The sequence below is a fragment of the Oryzias melastigma genome, linkage group LG1 (assembly GCF_002922805.2).
Source record: "Oryzias melastigma strain HK-1 linkage group LG1, ASM292280v2, whole genome shotgun sequence".
NCBI classification, from domain to species: Eukaryota; Metazoa; Chordata; class Actinopteri; order Beloniformes; family Adrianichthyidae; genus Oryzias; species Oryzias melastigma.
The window spans coordinates 10644994-10670490 of NC_050512.1; the positions used below are offsets into that span (position 1 = coordinate 10644994).

Below are 25497 nucleotides of genomic sequence, written 5' to 3' on the forward strand. Positions count from 1 at the left end.
AGTTTGGATTAACTCGAGAAAAAAAAAACTATATTAAGATGATGTAATCGGCTGATGAAACGATAATTACTTTAAATTATAAGCTAAAATTGATTAAACATGGGGATGTTTGCACATAGAAAAATTAATTCTTTACTATGAGAATGGAGTGTGGCCACCATCGTTTTTCAGACAAAGCTGGAGGATAGTTTGAAGGTTACGCGTGATCTTTGCATCCATCAGTGGAAACTCTCCTTTAAATGTGAGCAATATGTGCAGAGAAGACACATGACTAATTAATTAACTCTGCATTAAAGCAATCATATTTAAATTGTGATACACAAAGAAAAAAACTTTAAGGAGTGAAACCATTTTCTTTGACACTCAGTTTTAAACATTTTCACAGGTCAAGAAGAATTCCAGTTTTTTAAATATTGCACGAGTACAAAGTCTGTCATTTCTTTTTCATTTTTGAAAGAATTTATTCCATGAAAGTAGTTTTTTTTTGGCATGCTTTTGTGGAGTTTTTCACAAGCTCCCTGCCCTGAGTTCTCAGCAATGGTGAAGGGAAGGGGGGCAGGGTTGCTCCACACCAACGGTTCTGCACACAACTTGGAGGCAAATTGCTAATACAGAAACTGTATTCTAGATGCTGACAGGTTTCTTAATTTTGGATAAAAATGGCATAACCATCATGAAAGATCCCTGAGAACGCTTTTACAGTAGATCAAGAGACGATCGGAGTGGATTTGTTCTCTTCAGTAGCTGACTAATTAAAGAGAGTAGCTTGACTTTGTGTGCTGTTCTGTGTCAACAGGAATATAATATTCTTAACCTCTTAAGACCCAAGCTAATATTTGAGCTAACCCTCTAAACACACAGCCTCAGGGCCCCAGTTAAACAGGATTAACCACTGTGGTAATTTAATCCAAAATGTGATGTCCGTGAATGTAGACGCCAGGTTTTAAGAGGTTAATGCAAATACTACTCAGTGAAAATACATCTTAAAATTTTTTAAATGGTTTATAAAAATGTGTGTTTTTATACAAATGTGTGTAATTGCTGTATTTTGTGTTTCTCCAGGTGGTGGTGCTGGTGTTCCACTGGGGCAGTGGTGTGGTAGAACAACATGACCTGTTAATCAGCAAACCCGTGTCTCACTGGACAGCGCAGGACGTCGGGTACTGGCTGGAAAACCTGGGTCCATGGACCGAGCCTTACAGGGGAGCCTTTCAGCAGGAGAACGTCAATGGAAGGTGCAGATGCTCAAATTTAAACTAATATGTTAGTAATTAATGGAAGTGTGTTTTACATGCATATTTTAAAGATTTTTTTTTTATTGAATTTAAAAACATCTTGATAAACTTGTGGTTTGCTTTGATGCTTCAGGCTGCTGCTGATGTTGGGGGATGAGGAGTTGTTGAGAAAGCATTACAACATAGAAAACTCGGTTCACAGAAGAGCTGTTTTAGCTGAACTGGACAGAGTTAAGACGCTGGGGGTCAAACCCCCACAGAACCTCTGGGAATACAAAGTAAGAAGATTACAGTATATCACATAAAATGTGAAACTAAGAATATTTATTTCACGTTAATCAATAGTGATTGGTTCATTAAATAGTTAAAACACCATTTTTCTCTTTCCTGCAAAGGCGGCGAATGCCGGGAAGTCCCTGTTCCTGCTGTATGCACTCAAGCGCTCCCCTCGTCTCACGATCTTTTATTTGTATTTATTTGATTATTCCGAGACCTTCCTTCCCTTCCTGCACACCTGCTGCCCACCGTTTACACACACAGAAGAGCTCGTGGAGAGCAGTTTCCTAAAAACACAGGTGAGTCTTTGTGGGAATTCACAACATTAGTGAATCTAAAGGTTTAAAAACCTGCTGACAGTACTCGTCAGTCTGGATTGTTGTGTTTATATATTAACTCAGTGTTCTAGTAGTGCTTTCATGTTTTCTGATGTTCCTGTGTTTGACAGTTGGAGCCCAGCTGGCAGCAGTGGGTGGAGTTCCTTGTGAAATACTGCGTGCTTCCATACCAGCTGATTGCAGAATTTGCATGGGACTGGTTGGCCATCCATTACTGGACGTCCCGCTTCATCATTGTTAATGCCATGCTGCTGTCTATACTGGAGGGCTGCTTTCTGTGGAGACTGTGGACCACAGCCAGGTTGAGGTACGTACTTCTGTTCATTTCTCTGGTGACCTTTGATAATAGAAAATACTTTTTGGTTTTCCCAACTACATATTTAAAAAAAAAAAGTTTTTAAGCTAAATATTTAACTAACTGATGTGCTAGATCTTAAAACTTAACTTGTTTCCTCCTCTTTTTTTTTTCTTTTGCAGGACTCTCCCACAACAGATGTGGAACCATTCATGGAAAATGCTCTCTCAGGGGTTTGCCTTCGCCCTCATGTGGCCTTTTGTCCCCCAGTTTGTATGCAACTGTCTCTTCTACTGGGCTCTCTACTTCAGTCCCATCATCAATATAGACCTGGTGGTGCAGCAGCTGATGCACCCGGAAACGCAGGCACAGTGACGCTCCGCAGGTTTGTCCATCACTGCTTTCATTACAGCACGGTGCAGACGAAGCGGTCGGCAGGCTAACTGCTGAGCAGACAAGTGGGGGGCTGGGTTTGTTTGTGCCGCAGAGACAGACGGCGTCTCCTGGATCCTTGTCTCGTCGCCGCACTTTGACCACATTGTGGACCATGACAGACCTTAAGCTTATCTTGGAGGAAAAAAGTAAAAGCAGGAGAGCTGTGACGCCTTCAAGGCTGCGGGGGTTTTTCCTGGGAGGTGATATTTGAGGTGATTAAATGGTCGTGGAAATGAAGACTTCAGTCTTAAGCTGGCAGATTTTAAGCACTGAAAATGATATTTATTCATGAAACAAATTAAAAAAAGCTTTTGGGTCGGTAATACAAAATTAAATTTCTTCCAAATAACTCTTAAAATATCAATCCCCCTTAGATGAACAACATGTGGCCTATTTCGTCTTTACTGCTGCTCTATTTATTGATCCTGACGTATGTTTAAATGCAGCTGATGAACAGTCTTCTGAGGAGTGGATTCTCTTAAATTCAACTTCAGCCTTAAAATCTTACAGATGCATTTCAAACAAACTCCTGACAGGACAGTAGGACAGAAGGCTGCACAAAAAGCATTTATTATTGAAATCTTCTAAGTAATAAACACTTTTATTACAGCTGCCAAGCATGGGGATGGACTGATGATTGTTTTTTTTTTTTTTTGGAGCCAAAATATCTCAGCATTTTATAACTAAACAGACCCTCAAACTCTATTAGAAAATATTCCTCTAAAATCTGGCCAAAGTCTTAGCTGAACTGAAAGGATTGATTTAATCCGTTTTTATTAACAGCATTTTTTTAAAGCCAAAATTATTCTATATTATGCGTTGGATGTTCACTTGAAGCTCATTTTTCTTCATTATAAAATAAATAAAAAAATGTTATCCCAACAAACAAAACCGACAGCATTAAATAAGCAGACTTTTTTCCCTCAAGACTGGAGATTTTTTGATCTTGCATCTTAATGGTGATCTTGATGAAGCATTAGGGGAAAAGATAATAGTCTTAAATGGTTTGTTCAGCAGAATGTTGTCATATTCGTTGTGGTCCGATTGTTCTTACTCCACTTTCCACACATTTAAAAATAAAGTAAAAACCAAATTTTTGCTATTTTTATAGATGCAAATCTATTTAATTTCTGTTTTTTTTTCTGTGCTAAATTTGTTTTTATTTGGTTGTATTCTGATAAATACAACATTGCACTTTTTTTTTACTGTCCAAAAAAGATTTTTTTTATGCTTTTAGTATAATTGTTGAATAGAACTGATCTCCTTTTTTAAATGTTTATTTGCACTTCAAAGTTCTACACTGTGATATTTTCTGTTTTCTTTATTTGATTTTTTTTAATGCTGTTGGCTTATTGTTGTTTCTTCAATAAAATTACATTGAATAAAACGTCATTTTGATTTTGTAAACTCAGTCCAATGAAAATAAACGTGTTTTTTATTCAAGTAGTTATCGGTTGCTTTGAAATGTCTCATGCAGGTTCTAAATTTGAGGTCTTTTAAGCACTGATAGACTAATCCAGTGTCAAAAACGAGCAAACAATGATATAACTTTAATCAAAGAGTCAGCTGCATTTTGGTTTGGAATTTTTTACCAAAAAAAAACTAAAATTAGAAATGTGGAAATGACTTCTTTCTGGAATGCAGGACTTTTTTTTTCTTATTTAGCTGTAAAAAGCTTGATTTTTATTTATCTGCACCAGGCAAAACACGTTGTTTAATTTCTGTATAAATGCCTGTTTGCTGATGGAATGACTCACTGAAAAATATATGCATATATTTTTAAATAAAAACTTATTTCAAAGAACTTTCATTGGTCTGTATTGATATTGCATGAACACTTAAAGTGCTTCAAATTTGAAAGATCGCCCCCTGCTGGTGAGAGGCCGCCATACAACCAACTACTACGTTTATTGTCTGTAGGGACCTTCGTCAAAAAGCAGACAATTCTATTTATGAAGATAAACTAAATTATGCGTATGGAGGAGAAACTTAACCAAGTTTTTGTTTGAATTTTTTTTATTGAATATGCATATTTTTAGAGAGACGAATATTGTATTTATAGTGGCGCTTTTGGTTGAACTGGCTGTGCGTTTTTAAAGACGCAGCACTTTCGCGACAGTCCCTGCCTGCCTTGTTGCGGAAGTAAAAAGTCTACGTGTGGAAGGAAGGTTGGTCTGACCGGGTTTGAACACCTTTCTCTCCAACAGCTGTCGTGTCCAATCCAGGTTAGCTTTACACCCAGTCGAACCAGTCTTTTCCCTCCCCCGTTAGGCAAATGGACGCTATCAGCGGCATCCGGGGCTTATAAATGAGTCGGAGAGCCGAGCTCGGGCTGTAATGCTGCGCCGGGTGCGGCAGTGTCTCCGGCAGGTGCTGTTTCAGATGGCCCGGAGACCGGATCTGCTCTGCGGTGCCATCGTGCTCAGCGTCTTGGTCGTGCTGGCTGTGAAGCTGACCTGCAGGTAGGCTGTTTGTGGTGGGAGGGGGCGTTTTGTTTTTGGAAACGTAAACAGGACCAGGTGACCCACTGTGCTGTGGAGCTAATCTGACATTGCTGCTGGATTAACCAATGGTTGAACCAGGTTAAACTGAAGTTAAAATCCGATCAAGTTGATTAGTTAGTTGACAGATAAGCACAACAAAAGCTGTGTCATACAGCTGCTGCTCTTTCTAGTAAATCAATGCTAATCCCAAATTATTGGATTATTCTGGAGGATTATTTACTATTTTTTAAAAATAAAATATGTTTGCTTTGGATATCCTTATTTTTATGAGAAACTATTAAAGATCAACTGATGAACTGCAGCATTCATTCATAAAGTGTTTTTCAGCTTCACTTCAAATACTTTTCTCCTTTTGAGTAATGATGAAAAACTAGATTAGAACATGAAATTGGTTTTTCAAGATGTTCAAGTTCAGAAATCAATATCCTAATTTCAGATTAGGGCTGCCACAATTATTCGACTAATCGACGATTAATCAACTATGCCTCAGGCCCCTCCTGCAACAGGTGATCAGGCCTAAAAACGACAACCATCATTGACAACTATAGTCTAATTTAATAGTCAATTAGTCGTTACTTTATATTATATGGAGTCGGAGTGTAGTAAAGTTGAACAAAGTAAAAAAAAATGTAATTTATTTTCATTTTTGAGTCAGTGAGACCAAAACTTTATCGTAAGTGAAAAATAGTTCCTTGTTTCAGATGCTGATCTCGTTTAATTTAATCTTGTTTTAATCCCAGAAACCAATGAAGGACAGAAGCTTCACAATTCATTCAAAGTTTAATAAACTATTATCTTAAGTGTCTTTATTTGTGGATTTACATCCACTTTGTGCAGGGGTCTGCAACCCTTAACAGTAAAAGAGCCCTTTGGACTTATGTTCTACTAATCAAAACTTAGTATGAGCTGCAAAGTCTTATTTTAATACTGCTCTCCATTAATAAAAATGTACTTTTTATTCATAAATATAAATTATGCTTCTTCTCTGGCATGAATAAAAACAAAAATATATATTAAAAAATAGCATTTCCTCAAAATGTGAAATTATTTTTTCGTTTGACAGAAGCTTGTATGAATTCCTTTCAAAATAAAAGACATCTTGTGCCAAACCAGATAATACCAGTGCAGCTCTGGACCTCATAAGATAATATATTCTTTAAACTCATAAAGGATCAAACTTTTTACCAAAGTTTTGCTTAGTATTTGAATTCTGTGTATTCTGGAGGAAGCAAAGCACATACAAGGAATATAAAAATGTTTATATAGTTTATCTTAGAGGTCCACCTCAGTCATAAATGTAAAAACTGAACTAATCTAAAGAAAAAGAATAATATTATTGTATTTTTCTTTAGCCAAAGAGCCACTATAGAGAGGTAAAAGAGCCACAAGTGGCTCTGGAGCCGCAGGTTGCAAACCCCTGACTTTGCGCATGACCCAATTAGTAATTGGAAAAAATAATTGGTGATTAGTCAACTATCAAAATAATCATTTGTGGCAGCCCTACTTGAGATAAAAATCTGATCTAGATTTACTAATGTGTAAACCTTTGATTGGTTGGGTTTGTGGTTAACATGTTGACTCTTTGCAGCCGGGCAAAGAATGTGGTGGCGGCAGCTCGTCCGCCTGTCCGCTTCTTCTCTGCTGATGCTCCGGTGGTGGACCTCTACTTGGGTCAGTTAGATCAGGTGAGACCCGACCACAGAGGAGATCTTGTGCAATAGAGAATGCTAGTGACCTCTAACTCCTAACTCCTTCCCTCTCCAGGTGGAGCGTCTCAGGAACATGGCCGAGGTGTCTCTGATTTTCTTCTACGCTCCGTGGTGCGCTCACTCTATGGCTGCTCGGCAGGAGGTGCAGCTGGTGGCCAAAAAGCTGGCCAAACAGGTATGCAAGAGGATTCAGATGAGTTTTTAAAGCAGAAGCTTCTGAGAAATGAACTGTTTGAAACTGAGTTTATTTTAGGTCCACTAAAGAGTCGACTGTAAAAACAGATTCGAACTGTACTGAAAGGATGTAAATCCACTCTCAGAGGCTCATTTGTTAACTAAATCAAAAGATGTAAAGTCTAACCTCATGCATGAACGAGAAGGGAAACCCCCAGTCATTGGTTTTGCTTGGTTGGCACAGTTTCTTTCTTTGTTTTCACCCAAACGCAGGTGCAGTTTGTGGCTGTGAACTGCTGGTGGAGTCAGGGGAAATGCAGGAGGCACAACCGCTTCTATCAGTACCCCGTCATCCATCTGTTCTACAGACGGTACGGCAAACGGTCTTTAAAAACAGATGCCAGCTCTGCTCAAATGTATTCAGAGTTTACAAGTCAGCTATTGCACAATATTTTATAAACTTTTCTAGTTAAAAATATCTGGAAAAATCAGTATTTTCTTAGATGTAAAAGTAGGTCAGCCTTTTGCATTAGAGTCTGCACAACAAGTTCATTTACAACAACGGAAAACTTTTATTGCAAGCTGAAAAATCCTTATTTCCGTTGCAGATTTTGGTTTGCATCAAAATGCTGTGTTGAACTTCATGAAAAAGTGTGTTTAATACAAACTAAAGCCTTTTTTTGCACTTGAATTGGACGTATATAGAAATAAATTACAGTGGGACAAAAAAAATATTTGTCAAGCGCAGATTCTTCATATTGTTCTATTTAAAAAGATGAAATGTCTTCAATGTTGATCACAGGATCAGGATAACTTGATTTCTAAATAAATGATTTAGTTTAGATTTGCCTTTTGTTTCTTTCTAAGAATGCACAACTTTTCTTTTACTATGCAATCGTATTTTACTTGAACTTTTTAACATACAGAACGGGATCTCATAGGAACAAGTATCACTTTACAACTTAAAAAAATATATGTGTCATCATTCAGACCATTGACGGACTATTAGACATAACTGTGAATCATAAGCTTTCCATTGCAAGGGATCTATTTGGAGCAACACGTATCCCTATCAAAAATAAAATGCACATTAAAACACAAATCACACAAATTAAAGTGTAAATGATTCAAGTCGCCAGCTTTAGTGGCTTCAAGCTGATTTCTGTGTGCATGTCGTTTGGGTTTCTACAGATTCGGGCCGATAGAATACAGCGGCCCGTTTGTGGCTCCATATGTAGAAAGTTTTCTGCTCCGAGTCATCACACCTCTCACCTACCTCCCATCCAGGGCTCACCTGGAAGACTTCCTCTCCAACCATGAGGTTTGGTTTGTTCATTCGAGATTTTTTTTTTTCCTTCTCCTGTATTTTACTGTTTGTAACTGTCTGTTTTTTGTGTCTTCCAGCCTCGTGTCGTGGGCTTCTTCCAGTTTAACTCCTCTCCTCAGCCTCCAGGTTACATCACGTATCTGTCCTCTGCCTTGCAGGCCTTGAAAAGAGGTATAGAGCGTTGGTCTTTTATTGTGCATATCGTGTTTCGGATCCTAGCTTATCTCAGTTGCTTTCTTTTAATTTGGTCAGATGTGATGTGATTAGGAATATAACGCACACGTTGCAGCTGTTACTTATTCGTTTTTTGGCTGCAGATTTTCGTGGCGATGTGCGTTTTGGAGTGGTCACCAGCAGACACGTAGCAGAGGCCATCTCACTCACAGAGGATAAAAGCGTTTACCTTCACAGACGACTTAACTCCTCTTTGGTAAAAGATTTTGTTCTCAGTATTCAGTTTCAATTTATATTCTTTATGTTGATTGCATTTTTTCTTCTTCTTCAGATTTTCCCCAAACATGAGCGTAACTTCACCTCTGAGGCCATTTGCCGCTGGGTGTTTGAGAACCATCAGAGCGTCCTGCGGTGGCTGCAGCCTCCGGGAACAAAGTCTCACCTGCTGGAGCAGGAGCTCACTAAAGGCCCCGCCCTGCTGCTGTTCCTGCCTCACAATCCGCTGGGGTCGGAGCCCAGCCCCCTCCTGCAACAGGTGATCAGGCCTAAAATGACAACAATTACTGACAAAATGCATCCATCTTTTACATTTATGTAAAATATATTTTTATATTAGCTAGTATTTTTATTTTGCTCCCAGACCACGGACCAGTACCAGTCCACAGGTCACACAGAAAAAAAAGAAACACATGCTCTAACTTAGATTATTTATATAGTTTATTTTCTGATCCTGAAGGAAATTTTATTTTGAAAGACTCCCGGTGTCCTATAAATCCTTCTTATCCTTTATTTTGACTTATCTGCACTTACTGCCTATGCTTAGATTGAAATTATGTCATCTTTTTCAGTCTTAGCTATCCCTTCATCTGGTGATCAGGCTATTAGGCTGTCCAACACCCCCACATGAGGTTGCTCCAGTTCTCCGTGAGCCTTTTGTTTTTTCCTAATTTTTACCAAAGATAAATACTGTATTTTCCAAACTATAAGTTGCTCCAGAATATAAGTCGCAGGAGCCAAAAAATGCATACAAAGAAAAATACATATATAAGTCGCTCCGGAGTATAAGTCGCCCTTTGAAGAGAAAAGTCCAACATTTATGAACAAATTCAACAAGCGCGACATAACGTTGCGTTTGACACCGAACCCGATTCATGCGTCAAATTTGAGTCTGCTGCCTCTTTTGACATGCGTCAAATTTAATGCTCAATGTTTGTCCAAAAATGTGTTCATAAACTAGACACTCCCATTGCATGAGGAGAAGCTATCTTTATGCCTCATCGCTACATGTGGAGGCTTTGACTGTATATATCGTACGGAAGATACGGATTATTTATTTTAACGAGCTCCACAAAAGCATCTATAATCATGTCTCCATGTCTGGGTTCAGGACTGCAGTTTTTACTTTTTCTTACGGCGATTGTTACCTTCTAGCCTGCTGGAGCGGTATCTGAATGATGATGTTTTTAGCTGCTCTTCTGGCTGTTTATTACCCAGTTTGATGGCTTGCTGACCCACATTAGTCCAAAGAGAGAAAAATAAAAATAACAATGTCTAGATTTAAATAAGAAAAAGATCATAACATCCATGAGGAGAATGATTAGATTCTCAGCCATGTTTGTTTTGAATGGAACTTCTACTTCTGCGTTTCTGTCAGCAGACAGAAACAAATACTGATACACAAACCTACAGCACCCTCTAGTGGTTGTTAGGGGGAAACAACTGCTAAAAGGCAAAGGCTTGTTAGTGGAGAAAATAACGAATATATGAGCCTATTGATGTCTAAAAAAAATCCCAAATATGTCTCTCCGGAGTGTAAGTAGTACTAACAATCTATTGAAAAAATTGTTACAAAAACCACAATAAAAATTCAAGTTTAAAAATAAAAAAGAGACTTACTTAAAGTTTTGCAAGATGGACATAATCTGTAAAGAAGCGACAGCATGGAGGAGTTTGATAGACGATTTGTTACATACATACTTTTTAGAGACAATTTTTACTAAATGTATCCAATTCCCAAAAAGTCATTGACACTCAGTGATACTTAAGTTAACCCTTTAACACCAGGGAAATTTCCCTCAGCAACAAAATAACACACGTTCTTTGAACTTTCAGCACAAATAATTCAAATTTCAACATGTTTAATGGACGCGTTTTGTGAGTAGAGCCTAAATAGTGTCTTAAAAATGTGCAAACGTGAGTTTTGAACGCATTTCCATAAACGTTTCATTGGAAATAGTTGCTTAAACGCAAGTTTTTGATGGTGGTGTGATCGGAGCTTCAGAGCTAGCCTTCAATTAACTCTTTGACACCAGAGCTCCAGTCTTTATGTTCTTTGATTTGCTGGAATTACATTGATCGTGTTAGTGGTTGAAAAGTTACCATATGAGAAAGATTCTGTGTTTAAAGGGTATCTTTTTTGTGGCTGTTGACATCCATACATGGGGCTTTAAAGGTGCTGTCTGTTGGTCATTACCAAATTTTTGACAAATTGAAACAAAACTTGAATTCTTCAAAATATAGTCAAAAACTGTCTGGGCTGCCCCCTAGAGGTTGAGTCGAGGTATTACAGTTGAATTTTGTGATTGCTCAAACCATGTAAGTTTCAGAAGTCTGACATCATGATCTGCAGCTCCAGTAATGATCACAGTCCACCCCCCAAGCCCCGCCCCTCTGACTGGACTTTCACATTTCGGCAGTGGGTGGAGTTCCTGGTTTGGTTACCCTCAGATGTTAAAGAGTTAAGCATCATTTTGTATTTTATGTCTTTCAGTTTGCAGACATCGCTGTGCGCTATCATTCCTGTGACCTCTCCACGTGGGACGGCGTCTCCTCACGCTGCTGTCAGTCAGTAGTCATCCCCGACACGAGCACGAGCGTGTGTGAGGTGTGCCTCAGCTCGAGGCCTCCGCAGCTCGCCGCTTCCTGCTCGTTCCCCGCTCAGACGGCAGACGTGTTTCAGACTCTCCTCAGACGGTGCTGTCTTCCTCAGCTTCCTTCTCTGGCGTCCTCGAGAAGCGAACCCTCAGCAGCTTGCAGCGACTTCCCCAACCGTTACGTTCCATTTAGCCACTTCAGTGCCTGCTGCCGGAGAATAGAACGTCACTTGAATCAAACCAAAGAGGAAACAGACTTCCAAGAAGTGCGGGACTCCGTCCCACCGTCTGCTGCTCCGCAGGACAAAGACGGCATCACGGGGCTCAAGTGCCACACCAACAGGACTCTCAGGTTTTATCTGCTGGACGTTGCACTGAACTGGCCGCTGGCCGTGAGGCTCGGAGCATCAGAGAGCATCAACGTGTCCCTGCATCAGGACACGTCCACACAAGCTGACGGGAGCTGTGACTCGTCGTTCGCAGCTATCGTCAACCTGAAGGATGAGACTCAGTACATTCTGCACCGCAATCCAGCAGCCACTTTGACAGAGTCTCTCGGTAAGTCAGACACTCGGTAACTTGACCCACTTCCATTACTGAGCAGATTCCTTTTGTAAATCAAGTTATTCAACTTTTGTGAGAAATTAGACTTTTTTTTTTTTTTTTTTATTCTGCTCAAATCCAAATACGATCGCATAAAAACAGCAAATGTCATCAGTTCAAATTCTATACTGACTTGTACTCAAACGTGGCTTTTGTTTTCATGCTTGTGTAACGAAGAGGCCTTCATCAGGAACTTCAGCGCTCCATACAGCTTATTACAGAGACACCTGGTTGGAGAGAAGGACAGGAATGGAAGTAAAGAAGAAGTTCAGCCTTCAGACGAGCAGAAGGCGGTTTCTCCACCTCTCCTAATCACAGAGTTGACCACTTCTTCCTTCCTGTCGTCTGTCATGGACCTTCAAAAGGTGAGGGAGCAGTCTGGTTTACAGAGCTTTGGTATGAACGCACACTAAAGTAGAAAAGTTGCAACTCTCTACAATGATATTGGATCTCTTTTGTTCATTTATAAAATGCTTTATTGACTCCCTATGAAGATAATTTATTGCTTTACATTTTTTTTCTTTCTTTTACCTCTTAACTTGTTCCGTCCAGCAGCTCAGAACCGGACAGATTTTTTTGTTGCAACCAGGTTTATGTGTAATTTGGAAATAAAAGGTCCGCATTCACGGATACATCTTAAGTCATGTACAATATTTTAACTAATACATTGATTGTGGGCATATCTAATTTTGTTTAGTCCTACAATAACATAAAGGTTTCAATGTTTTTTTGCACATATCCAATATTCAATCCCTTTATTAGTTTCATACTGGGGGTTCTCATTACATTGATTACAAAGGACGTGACAGTAGATTGCGGATCATCATCAGTATATTAAAAAAATTATATATATATATATATATACACAGTGGTGGTCAAACGTGTTGGTACCCCTCAGTTATAGAAGGACAAACCCACAATTCTCACTGAAATCACTCAAAACTTACAAAAGTAACAATAAATAAAACACCTGTGATGTCAATTAAAGGACACACCTGAGTTAATCATGTCACTCTGGTCAAATAGTTTTCAATCTTTTATTGAGGTACCATCATTTTTGTCCAGGCCTGTTTCATTAGTTTGTTTTTTTAAATAATTATGTTAATCAACAATTCAAAAGTGATGGCTGATTTTGATTGTTTAATTTTCAATTTTTTTTTATTTATTGTTACTTTTGTAAGTTTCAAGTGATTTCAGTGAGAATTGTGGGTTTGTCCTTCTATAACTGAGGGGTACCAACACTTTTGTCCACGTCCGTATATATATAAAATGCTGTAAAAATGAAAATTTACATTATTTGACATATTCTCTCTCTCTCTTTATATATATATACACATAGATAGATAATATAAAGTCCATAAATAAACAAAAAACTAAAATCTCCTTAGACATTAAAAATTAGCAACGACAGTGCTGAAATTATTCTATACATTCAAAAAATGTCAGTAATTTTATGTATATAATTTGACCTGTTACTCATTATAATGCAGCTCTGCTGCACAAGCTGAATCATGTTACAGGCTTTTTCATTTGTGGGGACTTGTTTAGAAAAGTAATATTAGTTCACTATCTACTAATATTAAACATGAATATATCCTTATTTTTATTCAAGCTTAAACCATCTGTTATTTTTTTTATGGCTCAGTGATTTTGCAGCAAATCTGTGTAAACTAGAAGAAAATGACTCTTAACTTGATCAGAAACGTATATATATATATATTAATAGTGTGCATTATCAGAATCATGTTGAACTCTGATTTCAGACCAGGTTTGTTTTAAATGCATAATTTTATAGAAGCGACCTAAACAACAATCTTGAGATGTCAGTTTTAAGAATTAATTATTCATCAGTTTATCCACTGATCTCTTCACTTAGATGCTTCCTTTCTTGTGTAGATCTAAATCACATAGAATCACATAGTCTTAATTTAAATAAGCTAGAATTCTATATTGTTATTCTTCAATGTTTTTGTGTTCCAGGACGTGCTGCTGTTCTACTACACTCAGTGGTGCGGCTTCTGCTCCGTTCTGAACCACATCCTCATCCAGCTGGCCAGGCTGCTGCAAGGAAACGGAACCATCACTGTGGCCAGGTACTCAACAGGTTAACTTGTCGTCGTAGTTCAGAAAACCCCTCAGGAGTAAGTCTTTATGGTCAGAAACTGCAAAAGTAACCTCATGGCTCTGCGCTCAGGGTGAACGTCGCACGGAACGACCTTCCCTGGGAGTTCATGGTGGACCACGTTCCCTCAATCCTTCTGTTCCCCAGATTCAGGTGAGAGGGGTCATCAGTTTTTGATTTAGTTGAAGTCACTTGTGAATTTTCTTTAAATTGTGAGAAAGTATTTTGCAGAAACTGCAACAATAAAAAACAGCTATCGAAGAAAAGTATGAATTAAGACATCATTTTTGACAATTAAACTGGAATTGTAACATTTTTTCCTAAACATTTACTCAACAAACATCATAGACTCTCGTTCAGCTTTCATAAAAACATTTTTTGCTAAAAATTTAGCTTATAAAGTGAATCAAAGCTTTTACTTTGAAGGAAACTGCTTTCAAGTTAGCATAAGAAAATATTTATCTGTTTATTTTTTCCTAAAAAGAGTTTTAGGGCATTTTTTCTTTACTGTTGTGTTTGTGGTTTGTCTCTTGTAGAAAACATCTCAGTGTGAAGTACCCTGACGATCTTCCCATCACGTTACCCAACCTCCTGCACTTCATCCTGCAGCACTGCAGCTCCGCAGACCCTGCCGACGCTCAGTCCGAGGACGCCCAGCCGTCTGGACCCAGCGCCGTCCTCCGCAAAGAGTTCCTGGCTCTCCGGCAGGAGGTTCAAGCGCTGCATCACGCCCGTGAACACCTGTCCAAGCAGCTGGCGCAGCTGTGGCTGGACAACCGGAGGCTGAAATTTGAAGTGCGCAGTCTGGAAGAGAAGCTGGAGGAGCAGCACAGGGAGAAGAGCCGACAGCTGGAGGAGGCGCTGAAGCGGCTGCAGGAGCTGGCGGACGCTTCTGAAAGCCTGCTGAATGAAAACACGCTGCTCAGAGTCCTGCTCCGAGCACTGGAGGACAGAACCGAGGAAAAGGCGGGAAAAAAGGAGCCTGCACAGAGCAAAGGCCATTTGGCCTCCTGATGAAGAGAAAAGCCTGAGAAAAATATCCCTCAGACCTAAAGGGGGTTGCTTCCTTAGAGCAAACGGAGGATATGAAGGTTAACAGTTTTAAGTCGATGTCTACTCATAAAAAGTTGGGAAAAAGATGCTTGTAGTCTGAAACTACAAAGTGCTTTGAACTTTTCCATTCAAAGAAACACACTAGTTTGGGAATTCACTTCAAACTCTGCAGTTTTAATGCAGAGTCTGCTTTAACGATGGTAAAGAAGAACACTGTCAATTTTGGGGCTACCATTACTTTAATCTTTGTAAGGGTTTGATGCAGAAAAAAAAAACGCTTTTGACCTCAATTAGTACTTCAGTTTATAGTTTTAGTCCATAAATCAGCGTTTCCACTGTATTTCAGTGATGGTGCGGTCACAGAGGAAAGCGTTACTTTTGTTCATGGAAGGTTTGTGTCTCGTTTGTTGGGATGTGAGGAAAAACTTCCTGCTACTAAGTGAAATGAAGGGCTTGGATCTTTTCTTTGTTTTATCTTTAAGAGAATCCCGTTTGCACAAGAAGCAAATTGTTATTTGGTGACTCTTTAACAGGATCTGGGTTTCCTTGCTAACCTCTATTGAATTTGCTTGTCTAAAAATGAGTTTGCATTTTTTTAAATAATGCATTAAAGGTTTTTTTGTTTGTTTTTTACCTTTTTTTGCATCCCTGATTATATTCTTTTAATGTGAAAACCAAGAAATCAAACACCTCCATGCTACAATATCTGGTTTATTTATATATATTATTAGAACAGTGCCAATCTGCATGAATAAAGCTCCTTCTAATGAACAGAATGCTTCAAAAAAATTGCTAAATTTTACAAATTCAGAAAATAATGACATTTTTATATCAGCAATGCTTTTCAAATATTTGTGCTGCTCAACATGAGCTCAAAGACACTAGAGAGAACAAAAAATAAACTTTTGTGAGGGGGTTTGTTCAGGGCTTTTTACACTGATCTATTTTTACAAAAATCACTGAGTCATTTGAATATTTTTATGTATCTGTTCAGGTATTAAACATGAGATGCTGCAGTTTGTTTACGTGTTTTTTACCGATTAAAGCCTTCCATCTTCCTCTGTTGAGTTCTCACTGACTTTTGTTCATCTACTTACTACAACGTATCTACTACCTATTTAAAACCTGTTGTTCAAAAGTGGCTTTTAAGCGCTCCCTTAAAGCTGGAGTGTTTGTGGTCACTGAGCACGAATGCTGCGCTGCTGATGGTTTAACAAAGTTAAACGTCACATCTAATGTGGAGCATCAGAGGCATGTGCTGCTGATTTCACCCTGAATGGAGCATTATCCGTACATGCTCACTGTCACGCTGCTCAAGTCTGAGAAAACAAACTCTCCTTTAGTTCAGAGCATCTGTGTAGCTCTTTCATTTTGTTCAAACTGACGATATTTAGACACAACCATTTTTTTAAAAAAAGGGGGAAAAAATCCAAATCAGAAAAAATGGATTAAATTGTTTTTGGGCTGATGACACTGGTGGGAAAGAGGGAGGAACTGATGGGGGAAAGACAACATTCCAACTTCTGAAATTGACTTGACGTCCTTGAAAGTTTATCCCTTTGTTTATTCTCCTTGTTGGGGACCTTCTCAAAGCAGAGGAGCACATGGATGAATGGAAATCATGGCAAAAATCCAGGCTGTGTGAATGTGTTGTCTGGTCCATACCCAACGTCTCATGACTTCTGAAGAAGCATTTAAGGCTGTCTGGGAAGGTGTGGCCTGCCAGAACTGAGAGAAATCTGAAGACTCTAATCCTCCCAATCGCACTGTAAGTACACTTTTCAATTACACCTTTTTTACAAGATAAAATAAAGTTTTTTTTTTTGGTTAGTCATTTTGTGATTCTCAATATCTTTAAGTCTGACAATTAAAATAAATCAAACAAATTCTGTTTAAATCTTATAGGTACAATTCTTATGTTTGAAGTTTGTGGCAGATAAACACCACGTTTTGATGCGTGTTAATTATTTCCGTCACCCACAGGAACAATGTCAATCCCTCAAACGTCAGTCGGTGAGTCCAAACATAAGCTCTGAATACGGTTAAATAGTTTCATTTCTTCAATTGTGTTTTGTTTCTTTTAACATGTCAGTGGCCGTTAGGTCTTTAGGAGACAATCCAGTCCAGATAGCTTGTCCACAGTGCCATCAAACAGTCTTATCCAAGGTGGACCACTCTGCTGGTTTACTCACCTACCTTCTCTGTGGAGGACTCTTCTTTTGTGGGTGAGAGGAGCTTCGTTTTCAGTGTTTTTTGGTTAGGGAAGTGATGAAGAAGCCAGCTTATTTTTTTTTATTTTTTAACAAATTAAAAAGACAAATAATATGACTGGTAACTGAAGAGATCCAGGATAAAAATACTTCCACATCACATCATATCACCAGGAAGTGTCATCCAAATATGGGATTTATTATTTATATTTACTATGATCCTTTAAATTTGACTTGCAAACCAAATTTTGTTGTTGTTGTTGTTGCATGTTAAAGTGTGCTGATTGTGACTCTTTGCTGTCCCCTCCAGGTTTGTTTTGGGGTGCTGCCTCATCCCGTTCTGTGTGGATCGCGTGAAAGATGCCAAGCACACCTGCCCCTCCTGCAAAACTGTCCTCGGAATTTATAAACGCTTATAGATTTTTTTGACATTTAGCAAACAAATAACCAGTCAATTTATTCATTAGGTGATCTAAATGTAAACTTTTCCCACTTTTTGCTTCCATTCACCAACAGTTCGTCTGTTTTGAAGAGCAATTTCTCTGTTTGTTTCATGTACATTTAATTAAAATACTTTTTAATGTTTTTATAGTTTGAAGGTGGGTCAGCTTTGTAAAGAATTCAATGAAAGGGTTCATCCTTTTTTAATACAAAGGTTATCTTTATGAACCAAAATGAATCTTTCAGTTCTGTAAAAATGTCAAACAGAACCAAAAAACGTTTTTTTAGAATAGACTGATTGTCCTCCACAGTCTGTCCTTCTGCAGGTAGGCCACGCCTACCAATGAGTAAAGTCCTCATTTAAAAATCCAATAGTCTCTTTTACCTTTTTTAAAAGTAAGCTACATGTATTTTGGTGACAGATGAAAAAATATATATTTTTAATGCTTTTATTAATGAAACAACAGATCCAATATTACAAGTGTTGTGGTATTACATGTTTATTGTTACAGTTTTTTAATATACCTTTCTAGCTAATAGTATTTTTAAAAGTATTTTTGAGCTAGAACACATTATTCATCTTGTAAATTTGAAAAGAATGGAGAAAAATAAAGTAAGTGATTATTTGACAAGTACAGTTTTAAAAAGATAATCCATACATTTAACCTGTTATTATTTATGAGACATTTTCTTCACAAAGAAAATATTTAACATTTTGCTTGAATTAGTCAGCAATGATAATACATTTTCTGATTAAAATAAAGATGTGTTAATCCAGTCATTCAAAATATTGTTCATATTGTGATGAGCTGAGAAGTGACAAGGATCGCCAGGAAAATAAGGAAGGAGAATCCGGCGTCTGCTTGAATTCGGACTCCGCTGACTGAAACACAAAGACTTCTTTTAGGAACCAACCACGTATTTGAGATATTTAAATGTTTGTGATATTTCATTGTACAGACATCACTATCCAGGTCTTTCAATGGCATTATTAGCTCCATGAAGCTTGTTGTGTCAGACTTGAGATTTTCTACTCTTACCCTCAAGTCAGACCAACTAACTGTTTTACAATGAAAGGAATGTTGTTCACCCATACAGTTCCTCTAAACTGTAGGGGAATTCTGAGCCAGCAGAGAGACTTGGACCGAATACATACTAGCAATAAAAGTAATAATATTGTACTAAAAAGGTTGGAGCAAAAAAAAAAGAAAAAAAAGGCAATGTTGAGCACAAGCAACCAAAGAGCTCCAAAATCTCAGTGGGTTCATTAAATAACTATTCATCTTCTTTTAGATAAATAAATTTTGCTGCTAATTTTAGAAGTTTAAAAGATAAATGTTATTATATTTTCCTTTTTTATTTAAGTGGTAAAATGTTCTGCTCAGCAACAGCATTTGGTGTAAATCCACCATCAATTAAACTTAAAGTGATATTAAAAATAACCTTTTACAAGCTGTAAATCAAGCATTCCATCTTAACACACTGCATTTGCTAGATTGGGGAAACTCAAACTATAAATAAAAAAGCTCCTATTGTAAACAATTTATTTTACATTTTGAATAGTTCCCACTTTGATTAGGACTCACCTGTAGTTGCAGAACCACCTGATCCAGACCCAGCAGTTGTTGTTGTTGTTGCTGCTGTTCCTGTTGGACTGTTTGTGGCGGTGGTTACGGGGTCAGCTTTGCCTCCAGACAGATTCAGTCCCAGAGTGTTCAGATCTGACTGGTACTGATTTCTGATCCAGGTTTGCACCAGTGGTTGGTTTTCATAAGACTTCAAATCTGGCAGGTTGGTTCCGAGCAGACCTTTTACTTCAATTACAGTTAAACCCTGTGGAGAGCGAGAAAAAGATACATTTATACTCAGAGAAAAAGTCAGAAAAATAGATTTTCAAAACCTAAAACAAAAAATCTAATGACTTGTGGTTAACACTTAAGAACTGACCAGCACGACATTTGGATCCAGATTGCTGAAGGTGTCCAGGTCCATGCTAATGCTGGACGGCACCAAACTTCGGATGTAGTTGCCAGATGCACCTCCTGAGAATAAAATCATAAGAAATATTAACCATGCGTATTTTTTTAGACATGTTTTCCATCTCATGACCTAAAAACTGTATATTGTAACAATAAAAATTGTCATGTATCTGTGAGTGTTTGGATTCACTGACCAAGGAAGGGTTTAGAGAGCAGGAAGACAGGAGATGCTCGTGTAATGGCTCTAAATGATTGAGTGGAAATGTTGAAAAGGGCTTTCTTTGCCTCCAGGGTGCAGCTGGTGATGTTCAGGGCTTCAGCTTCTCTGCACAAGACAAAAATGAAGGAACACATGAGAAAACGACAGTGAAGAAGTTTGTGCTTTAGCCTTCTGTTTCCTCTTTGTTCTGAACAGTGTTAGCTGGGGTCCTGATCCTGTTCTAACTCTAGTGGGCTAACAGGCAGAATTTAGTCTAAATGAGTGACCAGTCCATTACAGTGTTACAGAAAACACAGTTGAACAAGGCCAAAGTTGCATGAGCTGATCATTTTGAGTAACTTTTTATATAACGTGAATGTATAAAAGAACCAGGAAGCTCAGATTAAACATAAACTACAGACAGAAGGTTTTAATCAGTTTCCTTGTGTGAACTACAATGATTACTTACTTGAGGCTTTGAGCAGAAATTGACTGGATGACGCTCAGATCAAGAGTGCACAGGTTAGGCCCTGTGATAGCATTCAGTTCTGCTCTACCAAGTGAGTTTCCTGCCACAGCCAGATACTTTGAGATGATTTCTTTTGCCTAGAAGATGAAAACATGTAATGATTAGAGCAAAAAGTGTAAAGACTTGGAGAGGGACCGGGCAGCACAACAGTGAACACAGTAATTGCTTTAAAGTCCCCCATGAATTAATTTTTTTAATAAAAAAAAACGTAGTAGTGCTTTAATTATGAGTATGACGTTTTTAACCAAAATCTCAGAGCCTAAATGTCTTAAAAAGCCATGTTTCATGTTGATCTGGAGCTCCTCTGAGGGGGCGTGGCTTCTGGAGCTGAGATGTGTAGCCCCGCCCCTGATCCTCCCTGTCTGATTATGATCGGTCTGTGTTTCGCTAGCATAAATCTTCACTGCTGCTACATAAAAATGTCAAGCAATATCGGTAATGTCATGTCCAGCTGTATGGTTTTGAGACGGATGTCAGCTCGGACGAGGAAGTGAAGATCTTCATGGACTGAACTTCCTCCAAAAGCCTGATACAGTTCACCAAATACACTTTTAGCTAAATATTGAATGTTTATTGACGTTACTCTGACCAATAAATTCAATCCATTGGTTTCTCAGAGCAGAGATTTTGGAAAAATAATGAAAGCTAACATCAAAATGCTCTTTCATTGATTCACAATCCTTTCCAACTGCGGTCAAATGAGCCGCCGTTCACATTTCCGTGGTCACATCAAGAAGCTCCGTGGAGTCTGGTGGAGATTTTCCAGCGTTCTCAGTCCTGCTACCGTAAGCATTGGATGAAACTCACACAAAATATCCAGTGATGCTGATTTGACCACAGAAATGTGAACGGCGGCTCATTTGACTGCAGTCAATGTGAAGATACCATCTTCTCTTCTCCGGAAACTGAGATAGACACGCTATCCGGGCCAGATGAGGGTTTTAGCTTTTATTAAAGCTTAAAACTGGGGAAAAAAAACCCAACTATAAGGATCGTCAGTTAAAACAATTTCTTTTCAAGGGATATGGGGGGACTTCTGGTTCTGGTATGGTGTCTGCAGCCAGGTTCTCTTAAGATTTGTCCACCAAACAACACATGTAACTTGGGTTTGCTTACCAAACTTGGTTCCCAGTCCCCGTTTGATGAGTCCATTAAGGCAGAAAGGGTGTCCACTTGAGTGATGGTCCATGAGCTGATGTCCTCACTGGTGGCAACACGGGATGCAAAGCCTAAAACTTGAACTTGATCTTCTGGGATGATGAAGTTGTAAGCCTATAATTATATACATTTTTGTTATAATAATCCCAATGACTTAACACTAAAACTCTTTAGTGTAGAACATGCTTCCATCAAACGGTTTTCCTCATGTCTTCACATATAGAACATAAAAATTAGGAGGGGAAAAAAGCAGATTCTTTCACTTTGGGAGTTAATGGAGAATAGAATATGTTCAAATAAAAGTAGTAGTTAAAAACGCAGATCAATAAACATGCTCATCTTTTATCATAGAAAACGCTTCACCTCTTCTTCAAGAGGCTTTCTCAGTTCAGAAAGAGAACTGGAGAAAGATTCAAGGAAACTTGTAGACTACAAGAACCTCCCCAGTTTTAACTTTAGACAAAGACAGAACAAAGTGACCCTAAAGAGACTAAAATAGGGGAAAACTATGAAAGGACAAGTAGGGAACATTATACAAGGAGCATGTACCCCACTTTGGAATGAAAGAATCAGACTAAATCATTTTACATTAAACAAACAAGACACGATAATTTGATAATGTCACGAAATAAGTCTTCTGTAGGATCACTTTCACCCAGAAAGAACCACTTTCCCAATGGAGGAAAAGCACAGAAGATTGACTTCCGACATTCCAGAGTCATGAGTTTTCTCTAGACCAGCTGTCTTTCCACTTTCCAGCCTCTTCAATGCAGTTTTTCACTTCATCTTTACTGATTTTGCTACTTCCTGCTCCACAACACCCACCACTTCTTCTTTGTGCTCTCTAACATTTTTTCTTCAGTCATCAGCTCTTCAGAGTCCTCCTTCCTACCTTATGTCACATTCACAACACATTTTCATCCCTCTCTTTGATCATCCTGCACATGCTTTCATCTGTATTACTCTGGCTCAGCTGTATAGATCCACCTCTTTCCCCCTTGTGTCCAACCTCTCATCAAAGTTCTTCTAAGCTATCTGTTTGGCCTTTGCCACCTTCACCTTGTTCTGAATCTATCTCCAAGTACGTCTGTCTGCTGTCCTCTTACTGTCACATTTTTTCGTAGAAAACTCCTGAATTTCTTCTTCCCTCCACCAAGTCTCTTCTGGTTTCCTCATTCCAGGTGACACTCCAAGTTTCTTCTTCCTATGAACTTCCTTCCTCTCTTTAGCTGCAACTATCCAGTCATTTGGAAGAACCTCCTTCCAAAAACCTTTTTAAACTCCTCTAATGTCCCACACCACTCTTCATTTTTCAACCTCTACCAATTTGACCTCTGCTCTGTCCTTGTCCTCTTCATCTTCTTCACCACCAGAGTCATCCTACACACCACCATCCTATGATGTCTGGCTACACCCTCCCAATACAAGACTTTGCAGATGCCGATCTCTTTCAGATTAAAATGTCTGCACCAGATGAAATCAACTTGTGTCCACACTCATATGTCACCCTATGTTTGTTTCTTTTCTTAATTAAATGTATTTCCCACTGCTATTCCTACTCTTTCAGCAAACTACACCACCACAGATGCCCTTCTACATTTCCGTTTTGAACACCAAACTTCTCAATCAGTTCTTCGTCACCTCTGTTTCCCTCACCAACCTCCAGTCACTGCTCTCTCCCCTCTCAGGATCTCCTGGGTCACCTCATCAGTCTCCCTCCAGAATTTCTCCGTCTTCTCTAACATTCTACCTTCAACTTGCAGCCTCAAGCTCATCACCCTGTCTGACACTCTACCTCTAGAACATTTTTTGCCAAATCTTCCTACAGAATCCCTCCTGTTCGTCTTTCCATCCACTCCATGATAAAAAAGCTTGAACTTGATCCCAATCTATAAGCCTTGCTCTCTCTCCATCTACTCTCTTAAACACACAGGATCTCTGCCTTTCTTCTGTCAAAGTTACTTTTACACTTCAGTCTTTCCTTTTCTGTCTCTACATATGAACTTGTCTCCTCCATTCCTTCTTGACCAACAGTTCTCCAATTCCCAATCCCAATCCTGTAGGCTAACGGCACCAACAATAGTCGTTTTTAACCATGCATGTGGGACAAATATTTCACTCAAAGTTTTAAGCTTTGCTGTGTTTATGAGATATTTGTGCACTATTTTGAAAGTAATCAAAACATTAATGAAAAAAAAGCTGTTTTTCAAATCATAGTTCATACACTCAAATATAGAAGAGTCACGTACCTCTCCAAGTTTTTGGAGAACAATTTTAAGGTAGTCCACCTCATCAACTTTTTCTGTGATGGCATCAAAGTTGTCTTTGACAGTTACATTTGATAGGCAGTTATTAAACTGGGCTACATCATAGTCTAAGGGGAAGGTGCTTTCGCTGATGGTGACCTGAGTGATTATCCCCACTGTACAGTCTGTAAATAAAATGAGAAACATGGTTAAATAAAACATCTGGTTGATGAAAAACACAGATAAATGACAGGATTTCTCACCTGTAGTTCTCTTAGACCTATTTTTGATAGACTGTCTTATTACTGACTTCAGCTCCCGTCTCTTATATCTGCTCACTCCTTTCTCCTTGATAACTTTTAAGAAGGATTTCAAGAAAGTCTTCTTGGTGTTCTGCAAAGAAAAATAGAAGTAATAAAAAAAAGTTCCAATGTGATGTCCTGTATGTCATACATAAATGCATACATTTACTCACTTTGTCAAAGTTATCATAGAAAGTTGTAGGCAAATACAAAGGTAACATATCAAGGTTTGTCAGAGTTGCCTCATTCCATGTTGAAGTTTTTCTAAATTTAGGAGAAAAAAACAAATAAATAAGTACGATGTAGATGGATCATTAAGTATATTAAAATAATTCTAAGATATAAAGATTCAAATGGCTTAATTTTAAGAATCTGAAATTACTGACATACCCGTATTGTGTATTTCCACTGATCAGAAGGGTTGTAACTGCAGCTGCCTGAGAAGCAGTGAGATCTGGACAGTTTTTGAGTTTTTCCAGGATGGATGGGTCAGAGTTTTGAATGTAGGAACCGTCCAGCATGCAACACATGTTTCCAAAAACTGATACATGATCAGCAGTCAAGCTTGTGCTAGTTATTCCCTGAAGGTTGAATGAAAAAAAAACATTTTTTTAGCACAAGAATGCATAAATATGAAAAAAAAATATGAGAAAAGAAAAATGATTTATAAAGCAAAACTTATGTCCATATCACTAACATTAGTGAAGAGAAAAGTTTGGAACAGCTGGTATTCTTAAACTGCAATAATAGTTACTTTTTAAAACTGTTTTTCTAACAACAAAAACAAACAAAAAACTACATTTTGAAGCTTTCTTTGAAAATAAAATGTCTTTACATATTTAGTTGATCAAAAATCGTGACACCACATAGACCCTTTTCACATGACTCCAGGCAAAATAGTGACATCTTCGCTACAGTGTAATGTTATTTCCTATCATTTCCTTTGCCAGACTGCAAAACTGACAACCGAATACTGTTTAACACCAATAGCACAAAGTAGCCTTACTAATTCTAATGGACATTTTTAGATCATTTATTTTATAAATGTCCTGCCTAGCTGTATTCGTTGTCCTCACTTACATCCTTCATCAATCAAAATACAACTTTCAGTAATTCTGCCTGCAGAATACTGCACAGTTGCTTCCCCAAATTTGTTTGGACAATATCAAACAAGTTATGATCATTTCTTTCTTCCAACCCAATGAAAAGGTGGGGTCCAGCGGGCACCACATGCTTTTACTGAGGTATCTGATTGGCCAGTTTATAACTTGAATAACTTATAATAAAAGCAAAAACATGTTAAAAAGAGTAGTTT

At 38.3% G+C, this 25497-nt stretch overlaps 4 protein-coding genes across 6 annotated transcripts in view; 3 read left to right on the forward strand and 1 right to left on the reverse strand.

Annotated features, from left to right (window-relative positions):
• LOC112137112 (bifunctional apoptosis regulator) overlaps positions 1-4253 on the forward strand; it is a 9870-nt gene extending 5617 nt beyond the window's left edge. For both annotated transcript variants that reach the window (XM_024259259.2, XM_024259260.2), the window contains exons 5-9: positions 1063-1235; positions 1369-1513; positions 1631-1810; positions 1960-2156; positions 2327-4253. In XM_024259259.2, coding sequence (XP_024115027.1) covers positions 1063-1235; positions 1369-1513; positions 1631-1810; positions 1960-2156; positions 2327-2519 — 888 coding nt within the window. In that variant the 3' untranslated portion in view covers positions 2520-4253. The remainder of the gene's footprint in view (positions 1-1062; positions 1236-1368; positions 1514-1630; positions 1811-1959; positions 2157-2326) is intronic.
• Positions 4254-4545: 292 nt separating this feature from the next.
• Positions 4546-16185, forward strand: txndc11 (thioredoxin domain containing 11). The gene is made up of 14 exons (XM_024259200.2): positions 4546-4747; positions 4851-5041; positions 6672-6768; positions 6848-6967; positions 7240-7337; positions 8158-8287; positions 8371-8464; positions 8611-8723; positions 8799-9002; positions 11238-11898; positions 12121-12308; positions 13924-14036; positions 14138-14218; positions 14602-16185. Exons 2-14 carry the CDS (start codon positions 4917-4919, stop codon positions 15077-15079), a joined length of 2502 nt encoding a protein of 833 aa, XP_024114968.1. The 5' UTR covers positions 4546-4747; positions 4851-4916; the 3' UTR covers positions 15080-16185.
• A 127-nt stretch (positions 16186-16312) lies between these two features.
• On the forward strand, positions 16313-18985 carry LOC112137084 (lipopolysaccharide-induced tumor necrosis factor-alpha factor homolog). The gene is made up of 4 exons (XM_024259199.2): positions 16313-16886; positions 17102-17131; positions 17211-17343; positions 17639-18985. Exons 2-4 carry the CDS (start codon positions 17107-17109, stop codon positions 17745-17747), a joined length of 267 nt encoding a protein of 88 aa, XP_024114967.1. The 5' UTR covers positions 16313-16886; positions 17102-17106; the 3' UTR covers positions 17748-18985.
• The window catches only part of LOC118598699, a 219314-nt gene continuing 212021 nt past the window's right edge, over positions 18205-25497 (reverse strand). For both annotated transcript variants that reach the window (XM_036211660.1, XM_036211676.1), the window contains 9 exons: positions 24573-24763; positions 24356-24446; positions 23884-24273; positions 21593-21748; positions 20417-20553; positions 19943-20073; positions 19717-19811; positions 19356-19602; positions 18205-18652 (listed from right to left, as the gene is read on the reverse strand). In XM_036211660.1, the coding sequence (XP_036067553.1) occupies positions 18564-18652; positions 19356-19602; positions 19717-19811; positions 19943-20073; positions 20417-20553; positions 21593-21748; positions 23884-24273; positions 24356-24446; positions 24573-24763 (1527 nt within the window). In that variant the 3' untranslated portion in view covers positions 18205-18563. The remainder of the gene's footprint in view (positions 18653-19355; positions 19603-19716; positions 19812-19942; positions 20074-20416; positions 20554-21592; positions 21749-23883; positions 24274-24355; positions 24447-24572; positions 24764-25497) is intronic.

What these genes read in the sequence shown, in the direction of transcription:
- txndc11 (XM_024259200.2), top strand. Translation starts at nt 4,917, where the DNA reads ATGCTGCGCCGGGTGCGGCAGTGTCTCCGGCAGGTGCTGTTTCAGATG. An exon ending in GACGACTTAACTCCTCTTTG is followed by an intron (nt 8,724 to 8,798) that starts GTAAAAGATTTT and finishes CTTCTTCTTCAG; the next exon opens with ATTTTCCCCAAACATGAGCG. An exon ending in CTTCTGTTCCCCAGATTCAG is followed by an intron (nt 14,219 to 14,601) that starts GTGAGAGGGGTC and finishes TGTCTCTTGTAG; the next exon opens with AAAACATCTCAGTGTGAAGT.
- LOC112137084 (XM_024259199.2), top strand. Translation starts at nt 17,107, where the DNA reads ATGTCAATCCCTCAAACGTCAGTCG. An exon ending in AATCCCTCAAACGTCAGTCG is followed by an intron (nt 17,132 to 17,210) that starts GTGAGTCCAAAC and finishes TTAACATGTCAG; the next exon opens with TGGCCGTTAGGTCTTTAGGA. An exon ending in GGAGGACTCTTCTTTTGTGG is followed by an intron (nt 17,344 to 17,638) that starts GTGAGAGGAGCT and finishes TGTCCCCTCCAG; the next exon opens with GTTTGTTTTGGGGTGCTGCC.